General features: G+C 48.7%; 1 protein-coding gene across 1 annotated transcript; it reads left to right on the top strand.

Moving 5' to 3' along the window:
• The first annotated feature begins 4,335 nt into the window (after nt 1–4,335).
• LOC131592115 (uncharacterized) lies at nt 4,336–7,841 on the top strand. The gene is made up of 5 exons (XM_058863392.1): nt 4,336–4,741; nt 5,299–6,008; nt 6,249–6,428; nt 7,326–7,454; nt 7,824–7,841. Exons 1-5 carry the CDS (start codon nt 4,387–4,389, stop codon nt 7,839–7,841), a joined length of 1,392 nt encoding a protein of 463 aa, XP_058719375.1. The 5' UTR covers nt 4,336–4,386.
• Nucleotides 7,842–10,377: the final 2,536 nt, after the last annotated feature.

Raw genomic sequence — 10,377 nt, 5'->3', positions numbered from 1 at the left:
GAGCAGAGGCATCCATAATGAAGCAAAGCAGATGTTGAAGTAGCTGTGATCCCATGAGAAGCTTGAAAAGAGAGAACTCAAAGAAGGGACCACAGTGAATCCCATTCAAGCCTGGATGCAGACTTATCATTGGCCAGGGAGCTGGGTGGTGCAGAGACCCCGACCAATCAGTTGTCCAAGCACGGGAATTTTGAACCCCCTGCAAAAGAGAGTGCCGAACAATAAACTGGGATGTTTGTCACATGATCTATCTGTGAGTCTTGGTGTGTCTGTCTCCTACCTACGACTGTAACGTAATATGTGGTGAATTCCCAACGTGATGACACAGCCATTTCCGTGTGCAGAGAGGGGGAAAGAGAGGACAGCTCGTGCAGAGCCTGTCTGCAGCAAAAAAGCTGCCAAAAATATGGTGAGAAAGGAGAGCCGCCAAGCAGTGAAAGAGCTGCAAAAATGAAGGCAAGGAAAGCCTTACTACAGCGAAAAAGCTGCCAAAAATAGTGTGGAGAGCCAACCAAGGCGTGAAGAGCTGACCAAAGTCCTGACTCCTTTTGTAAATACCCCTAAAATAGAAGAACGGCACCAAGAAAATGGGAGGACGGTTTTCACTGGAAGAAAACACAGTCATTAAAGTATGGACCCTCTTTTTACTTCAGCGGGGAGTAAAGTATGAGCTGTTGGAGTCTCAGGCACAGAAAATGTCCCTTTATCTGTGCTGACAGGCTCAGACACTCAAGAGAACACTGTGTTTAATTTAAGATCATGGAGAAGGCTTCTAAAACTGAGTGGAGAAGCTGGGAATGTGAATGTGTGAATTAGATAGAATTATCTTAAGTCACTGGGTGAAAAATATAGAGTTTAGATTTAGAGATACAGTAGTGAATAAGAGACAAGATGGAGGTTCTTGGGCATTGGTTTGTCTTTGCCTTTCTTCATTCTTCATGGTTTTGGGTGGTATGGGGTGATTGGACACAAAGGTATGCAGTGCGGAACATGGGTGTTTGGTTATTGGTTTAAAAGTAAAAATAAATTAGTTGGCATTTGATAATTGGATAGTTTATGCTTTAAAGGCCTTGTGGACAGAGCCTGAGGTCACCATTTCTAGCTTGTTAGATTAGTGTGTAGAAGTACTTACTATCTGTAAAGATGTAATATAGATAAGGTAAAATAAACATCCTAAGTCTGAACCCGAAAACCGTCTCTCTGCTCTTCAATCCCGATGCTGGGGAAAACAACTGAACACTTTTACATTTGGTGCCCTTCGTGTGAAGACCTCAGGATCAGGAGCCCCCTAAAACAACAGAAAAAACGCAGCTAAAATCTGGGAAAAACCCCGGGGTAAAGAGGAAAGAAAAAACAATCAGAGAAAGAAACATCTCGGCCATCCCCCTGAGCTGGTGGGAGCAGAAAAGCCAAAAGCCAGTCCTCTGTGAGCTGCTGGACGGACCACGGACAGGGACCCGAGGAAAACTGACACAGAGTATGGATGCTAAATCTGAATCAGAGTGCCTGTACAAATTACAGGCCGCATAGCTCCTCAGGCTTGCCTGAGAAAGTAGCCTGGGAAAAACATGAGAAAGAATTAAAACAATCCTCAGGGAAACAAAACAGTCTTGCAGGTGTTGTTTTGCTCTCCTTGTTTTCCTTGCAGGAGGAGGTCAGGGGGATGGTGAGCCCCACTGACCAATGATGGTGATGTAGTAGTTTACTAACCAATAAGAGTTTCTTTTCTGTACTTTCCACGTATCTGCCTATAAAACAGGCCTGGAGCAATAAACTGAGAGATTCTCTCCTGTTCTGACTCCTTTGAGAGTCCGTGTCGTTCTTTCCGCCGTTCCTAATTAGAACGACATCTGGTGACCCTGCGTGAGGATGGACCGACCCTCCGAGGTCTTGTAACCCGACGTGAACTGTATCTACTGACCCCTGAGGTCTGAAGACAACCAACGTGACGCTGAACCCCTGAGGGTAAGCAGCGAGCGGGAAAAACACCAGCCCTTCCCCCTAGAGGGGAAAGTGGAATTCTCCCGGGCTTCCCAAGAGGAAGCTGGTTTCTAACCAACGGGATAGTGGAGCCTGCCAGAGAGTGGGCTTGGAACGGCTCATCTTGGTGAAGCAGAGCTTGAAATCCCGGGTCCAAGCCGATAGCGTTTGTATAATTACATTCGCGGAGCCACCAAGATAAAGTTCTCATAATGGGGAACTGTAATTCAGCTGATGAACAGCTTGCCTACCTCACTTGGCAGGATGCCCTGCCCCGTATGGGACTCTGTGTTTCTGAAGATGCCATGCGTGCCTTATTTCAGTGGATAAAAGAGCAAGGTTTTGCTGTGACTATGGATAATGCCTTTGATCTTGAGGTTTGGCTGTCGGTAGGAGACCGTCTATGGTCTGAACTGACTGATGGGGATACCAGTGTGAGCAGCCTGGCAGTCACCTGGGGGGCGCTTTTTAAGGCGCTGGAACGGAGCCAGTCTGAGGACAGTGAGGCCGGGGTGGAAGATGAGACTGTGGATGAGTGGCGTAGCGCTTCCTCGGAGCGGCCCAGGTCCCCGGAAGATTTGGGCCGCGGGCGGAGGCGGGCTGCGCGCCAGGAACCCCCCCCCCTAGGACCGCCGCTGCGGGCTCTGCCGCCAGCGGCGGCGGGTGCTTCTCCCGCCCCCCCGCTGCCTTCGGCGGGGCCCGTGCCGGGGCCGGCGCTGCCCTTCCCCCGGACTCACTGTGGCTGCTCTGCCGCGGCGGCAGCGGGGGCTTCTCCCCCCCCGCTGCCTTCGGCGAGGCCCGTGCCGGGGCCGGCGCCGCCCCTCCCTCGAGCCCGGTGCGGCTGTTCTGCTGTTGTACCTGCTTTGGCCTCCGAGCGAAGATCTGCACCGCCTGACGTGGCCGGCCCGTCCACCTCTTCTGGTGCCCGCAACGACCCGGCAGCAAGCCCGCCCTGGGGCCATGTCGGCCCATCCCCACCCTGTCCGGTGACCGCGTCTCCGATGCATCGGGGGCATTTTTGGGACGTGGTGAAACAGCAAGCTTTGGAAGTGGGGGATTGGGAGTTGCTCGAGAGGCTGGGGACACCCGGGACCGGGATTTTTAACACCGTAGGGGCTGGAGCGGGGGAGACGGCGGGAGGACTGGAAACCGCTTCGGCTCCTGATGACTGGGTCCGGCTGGGACGGGACGTCCAAGGGGCGCCCCAAGGGGCGGCCCAAGCCTTCCCTGTGTTTAAGGCCGCCCCGAATACGGGACAGGCCGACAAGCATAATGTGATAGCATGGAGAGTGGTGCAGGATATACAGAGTAAGGTGGCACAATACGGGCTCGGATCTCCCGAGGTTATGCAGATTATTAGGGTGTTAGACACTGATGTGCTTGCTCCGTTTGATATTAGGCACCTGGCTCAAGTCTTGTTCCAGCCTGTGCAGTTTAAAGTTTTTGAAGACAATTGGAGGCAGATGGCTCAAAGGGCTGCAGACGGGAATGCGCGTCTGCCTGCACATGATCCCAGACAGGGGGTCAGAGTAGAGGCCCTTATGGGTATTGGTGACTTTTCCAATCCTGACCTCCAGGCCCGTTGGGACATCAGAGTCCTTGAGCAAGGGCAGAAGATTGGTATGGGAGCATTGCTAAAAACTATAGAAGCGGCTGCTCCCAGGGCACGATATGTAACGATCACTCAGGGTCTAAAGGAACCTTTCTTACCCTTTGTTGAAAAAATTGCTGCAGCCTTGGAGAAGCAGGTTGAAGATGATAACCTGAGACAGCTCTTGTGTAAACAGCTGGCAAGGGATAATGCTAATGAAGACTGTAGGAAGATCATAGAAGCTCTTCCAGGGGACCCCTCAATACCAGAAATGGTCCGAGCCTGTGCCAAGGTGGGCTCTGTGGGGCACAAAATGTCTGCTCTGGCAGCAGCTCTAGCATCAAAACAACCAGGCTGCCAGGGTGGTTCCAGGAAGCAAAAGAATGCTCAGGGCAAGGCTCGGCAGGTGCAGCAGAATAATAAAGGGAAAGGAAAGTTCTTGTGTGCTAGATGTCACAAGCCAGGTCATTTTGCTGATCAATGTAGGTCTAGGTATCATGCCAATGGTCAGCCTTTGGGGGATTCGGGAAACGTGTACAGGAGCGCACAGGGGACCTGCGCTCTGACACAAGTGAGTTCCCAGGGCACAGCCCCCCCCAGGCCTACTCAGCCAGCTTAGAGGCAGCACCCAGGGGGCGGCAGGAGTGGATGTATACACCGCAACAACAGTTACATTAGATTCTAGTCATGTGTATAAGGTTCCCCTGGATGCTTTTGGTCCTCTGGGTCATGGTTTGAGTGCACTGCATGTGGGAAGATCTAGTGCGACCCTACAAGGAATTTTTGTACACCCGGGAGTCATTGATGCTGACTTTATGGGACAGATTTGTGCCCTGGTTTCTACTCCTTCCCCCCCTGTTACCATCCCTGAGAAGACTCGCATTGCTCAACTTGTGCCTTTTAAGTCCTGTGTTCCTAGGACTGCTGATCGGACCCGTGGGGATGGTGGCTTTGGATCTACCGGATTGCCCCAAGTCCTTTGGTCCGCCTGTATCTCTACTCAGCGTCCTCAAATGACGTGCACCCTGAGTCTGCCGACTGCCAGCCCGCCGCAAATTCAGCTTCGAGGTCTCATCGACACCGGGGCAGATGTGACGATCGTCTCCTTCTCTGCGTGGCCTCCGTCCTGGCCCTTGACTCCTATGGGTTCGGCCATTGAGGGACTGGGAGGTACCACGCAGACATTTGTGAGCCAGCGGCCTGTGCTGATCAAAAACCCAGAAGGGCAAACAGCTACGGTCCGGCCTTATGTCACTGCAGCTCCACTTAACCTCTGGGGGCGGGATGTCTTGGCAGCATGGGGAGTGCGGATTGGGACACATTTTTGATAGGGGCCACTGTGACGAAGGGCACACAGTTTTCCACGCTGCCTTTGCGGTGGCTGGTGACCAAACCCATCTGGGAAAACCAGTGGCCCCTGGCTAAAGAGAAATTGGTTGCCCTTCGTGAATTAGTCCAAGAACAGTTACAGCAAGGACACATTGAGCCTTCCACTAGTCCCTGGAACAGTCCCGTTTTTGTGATCAGGAAAAAATCTGGGAAATGGAGATTGTTGCAGGATCTCCGCAAGATCAATGCAGTCATGGAAAGCATGGGGGCACTGCAGCCTGGCATGCCGTCACCTACCATGCTTCCCACGGGGTGGAAAATCCTGATCCTTGATCTAAAGGATTGTTGTTTTACTATTCCATTGCATTCTGAGGACAAATGCAAGTTTGCTTTCACAGTGCCTGCGATCAACAACGCTGAACCCGTGCAGAGGTATCAAGGGAAGGTTTTGCCACAGGGCTGCAAGAACAGCCCGACTATTTGTCAGTGGTATGTGGCTCAGGCCTTATCAGGAGTCCGTGAGCAGTTTCCTGAAGCTTATTGTTATCATTACATGGATGACATCCTGGTGGCAGCATCCACCCAGGATGAACTGCTGAGGATACAGCCCCAGCTGTTCGGAGCTCTGCGTTCTCATGGCCTGCAAGTAGCTCCGGAAAAGGTTCAGCAGCATCCTCCTTGGAAATATCTAGGGGTCAAAATCTTAGATCGAACCATTTGCCATCAAGAGGTGCAATTTGTGGATTCTATCAAAACTCTGAATGATGTCCAGAAATTGATGGGTATCATCACGTGGTTGCGTCCTTACTTAGGGCTGACCACGGCACAGTTGTCCCCATTGTTCAATCTTTTGAAGGGGGACCCTGATCTGAACTCCCCTCGGGAGCTGACTCCTGAAGCGCAGCGAGCGCTGGAGGATGTTCAACCGGCTGTTTCTGCTCGGCAGGTTTACCGCGTGGATCCATCCATTGATATCACTGTTTTTATTACTTGTCCAGAGTCTCATCCTACAGGTATCATTGGCCAATGGAGTGAACAATGGTCTGATCCTTTGCACATTTTGGAATGGATTTTTCTGCCCCATCAACCGAAAAAGACGGCGCCCACGGTATTTGAATTGGTTGCTCAATTGATAATTAAATGCCGTCAACGGTGTTTGCAGCTGATGGCAGCCGACCCTGGGAAAATTATCCTCCCAATACGGCGGGAGGAATTTGAATGGAGTCTGACTAACAGTGCCTCCTTACAGAGTGCGCTGCAAAACTTTTCAGGGCAGGTTGCTTATCATCTGCCCAGCCACAAACTGTTGCAATTAGCAGGGTCAGCTGAATTGTCCTTTCGACAAAAGAGTAGTCGGGTGCCGGTGCAGGGACCCACCGTCTTCACTGACGGTTCAGGAAGGACGGGAAAAGCCATTGTTACATGGAAGGATGAGTCTGAGTGGCAAGTGCTGGAAGGCCATGAGTCAGGCTCAGCCCAGTTAGTCGAACTAAGGGCTGCAACCATGGCATTCCAGCGGTTTTCTCAGGTACCATTGAATCTAGTTACTGATTCTGCTTATGTAGCAGATCTTGCTAAGCGTTTAGATTGTGTGCTCCTGAAAGAAGTTGATAATGAGCATCTATTTCAGCTGCTGAAGTCTTTGTGGTGTGTAATCCAAGCTCGAGTTCACCCATATTATATCCTGCATATTCGGAGTCATACCAATCTACCAGGTTTCATAGCAGAAGGTAATGCCAGGGCTGATAGGTTAGCTAACCCTGCATGGGTAGCACCTCAGCCTGACAAAATTGCACAAGCCAAGGCATCGCATGATTTTTTCCACCAAAGTGCACATACTTTGCAAAAACAGTTTCACCTGACACCGACCGAAGCTCGTGACATTGTCAGTTCTTGTGCTGACTGTCATGGACTTGGAGCACCTCTGCCAGCGGGGGTGAACCCCAGAGGGTTGAAAGCCCTACAGCTTTGGCAGACAGATGTTACTCACATTGCGGAATTTGGCAGACTTAAGTATGTGCATGTGTCTGTTGACACCTTTTCATCTGCTATGTGGGCATCTGCTCACACCGGGGAAAAAGGTCGTGATGTTATTGCCCATTGGAAAATTGCATTTGCAGTCTTGGGCATACCTTCTTCTGTGAAAACAGACAATGGCCCTGCCTACACCTCACAGAAGACACGACGATTTTTACAGTTATGGGGAGTTTCACACACATTCGGTATTCCACATTCTCCCACTGGGCAGGCTATTGTCGAACGCGCTCATGGTACCCTAAAACGTGTTCTAGAAAAACAAAAAACGGGGATGGTTGGAGAAACTCCACACAGCCGGCTGGAGAAAGCCTTGTATACAATCAATCACCTCACAGTGCAAAAAAATTCTGATAACCCTGTCATTTTGAATCATTTTCTTTCATTGCAGTCCTCAGGCGAGGTGCACCTGCCCCGAGCGAAAGTCTGGGTGAAAGACCTAACCACCAACAAGTGGCAAGGCCCGTGTGAACTCATCGCTTGGGGTCGCGGGTATGCATGCGTTTCCACAGACACCGGGGTACGGTGGGTACCCGCAAGGTGCGTCCGCCCTGATCTGCGACACCAAAGGCAGAAAGCAGCCAACAGGCGACCCTCAGATGATGACCAAGATACCGATCATCACTCAGATGGTCCTTCTACAAGCAGAGACTGAACATTCTTACTTGTCGACAAGTTAGACCGTCAGTTGGAACAGACTAACAATGGCTTTTGTTGTGTGTGCGTGTGTGTTAGTTCACTGAACCGGTTCTGTTAGAGTCAGCCATCAGATCCTTGCAAGGAGAACAATCCTTAAACATCAAAACATAAGTCAAGATTCTAAATCAGCATCCATTCCAAGTTCTGTTAAAATAAACCTCTTGTGCTGTGTTTGTTCTCTCTCCTGCAGGGGCCCAGCAGGATGTGACAAACACTGCCCTTTTATTTTATTTTATTTTTTTTTAACAAAAGGGGTGAATTATGGATGCTAAATCTGAATCAGAGTGCCTGTACAAATTACAGGCCGCATAGCTCCTCAGGCTTGCCTGAGAAAGTAGCCTGGGAAAAACATGAGAAAGAATTAAAACAATCCTCAGGGAAACAAAACAGTCTTGCAGGTGTTGTTTTGCTCTCCTTGTTTTCCTTGCAGGAGGAGGTCAGGGGGATGGTGAGCCCCACTGACCAATGATGGTGATGTAGTAGTTTACTAACCAATAAGAGTTTCTTTTCTGTACTTTCCACGTATCTGCCTATAAAACAGGCCTGGAGCAATAAACTGAGAGATTCTCTCCTGTTCTGACTCCTTTGAGAGTCCGTGTCGTTCTTTCCGCCGTTCCTAATTAGAACGACAACAGAGGTCAGGTAAGATTTCAGGGGGAACTCAAGAATGGGAAATTCCACTTCCATGTCCGAGAGAGACATTTTAAGTCTCTTAGAATTAATGATTAGAGAACATCCAATTCCTGTATAAATGGATGAACTTAAAAGTTTATTATCTTGGATACAGGCGGAATTCTCTGATATGGACCCAGAGACAATTTTCACCCCAACCCTATGGGATAATGCAAATATGTGAATTTATGAGAAAGCTACTCTTAAAAATTCGGCAGCTGCAAAGCTTCTGATGGCTTCTAGAGTAATTTATGAAGTAATTTCCACTAAAGGGTGTTGGAGTCTGAGACAGAATGTGTGCCCTTGTTTCTGATGCTTAGCTCTGAGATCCAGAAAAACGCTGAATTTCATATAACATGAAATTTATGAGCATGTTTTCATGGTGATACATGAAAACAACTGTTAAAGTTAGAAAAAGCTAAAAGTGTGAGTGTGTAGATTAGAGTTTTCTTAAGTCACTGGGTGAAAAAGTTAAAGTTTAAAGTTTAAGTTAGTTTAGAAAGCAGAAGACAAGATAGAGGATTTAGACTTGTTTCTTTTCCTTCTTCTTTCTTCTTCATGTTCTTCTTCTAGAGGTTTTTGGGTAATAGTAGGTGATTAGATGGAAAATGCCGCAGTGCAGCACAGAGGTGATGGGTCATTGGGTCATTAAGAAAAATAATATACGTGTCTATTGTTAATTAGATAAGAATGAGTATAAAGATAAAAGAACTGCGTAGTTCAGAGCCATTTTGTGCTTTCAAAGCCAATGTGAGCCACAAAGTGAGCCACAAGGCCATTCTGTACCATCAGAAGAAAATGAGCCAGATTGCAGTGAATTAAACTTGTGTAGATAGTCTGGAGAGACCTGCCAAGTTTTGTGATAACATATGGATGCTAACTCTGAAACAGAGTGCCTGTAGAAATCGCAGGCTGCATAGCTTCTCAGTCTTGCCTGAGAAAGCTGCCTGGGAAAACATGAGGAGGAATCAAAACAATCTTCAGAGAGAAAACAGCCTTGCAGGTGCTGTTTTCCTGTTCCTTGTTTTCTTTGCGGGAGAAGGTCAGGGGGTGGTGTGCCCCACTGACCAATGATGGTGATGTAGTAGTTTGCTAACCAATAAGAGTTTCCTTTCTGTACTTTCCACGTATCAGTCTATAAAAAAGACCTGAAGCAATAAACTAAGAGAAATTCTCCTGTTCGACTCCAAGAGAGTCTGTGTCGTTCTTCCCAGCCGTTCCTAATAGAGCGACAATAACATCCTAATAAACACAAGAAACAAGATCCTAACAGGCTTTGGAGTTTTTGTCCTGACCCGGAAGACTGTGATAAACGGGATTCCCTGTAAGGGAATATCCCCAAGGAGCTCAGCTCAGAGGAGACTGAGAAATCTAGGAGTGAAAAAAAGTACAAAAGAAGTGCAGCAGAATCAAGAGAGAGAAAAAAGAAATGAAAAAGAATTTTTTAAAAAGTTACAAAGGGAACTCAAAATTCCATGAAAAGTGAAAAGAACAGGCAAGGAGACCAGCTCCTTTCTAATGCCTTTATTGAGGTCAGCTCTAGGTGGGGGAGCACAAGGGGCTGCACACACCACCACTTCTCCAAATGGATGAGCCAGAGGAGGAGGTGTTCAGCTTTGCTGCATGGCAGAGCTGGGGTCTCCATCCTTACAAGTGTCCCTTGGAAGACACTGGCTCGTTGTAAATCTAGGGTAGTCATGCATAGCAAGTGTTGTTTTAGTTATGGCGACGAGGTCCGGAACATCAGTAAGTTGTGCAACGTTCTCCCTTGCTCCTCAATGTAGTTTGGAGTCCGGTTTGTGCCATGGCTCACTGATTCTAGGGGTCTTTAGATGTTAATTCCACTTCCCCTGGGTGCTAACCCCCATGGGAGTTTGGCTCATCTACATACTGGGCAGTATCATTGGTTGCCATTAGGGGGTGCTGGGAGCAGCAGAGGCAATATACAAGGCCAGGTGGCATTTAACAAGACTGTCACAACAACACTGGTATTTAACAAACATGACACAACATGAGGTATTTTAACAAAGAAGGCACCTTATGGTGACAAAATTCTACTGTTCAAACTGTAA

This window comes from Poecile atricapillus, chromosome W, assembly GCF_030490865.1.
Source record: "Poecile atricapillus isolate bPoeAtr1 chromosome W, bPoeAtr1.hap1, whole genome shotgun sequence".
Taxonomy (NCBI): Eukaryota; Metazoa; Chordata; class Aves; order Passeriformes; family Paridae; genus Poecile; species Poecile atricapillus.
Note: the sequence above shows the minus strand (reverse complement) of the source record. Positions and strands in the feature narration are given on the sequence as shown.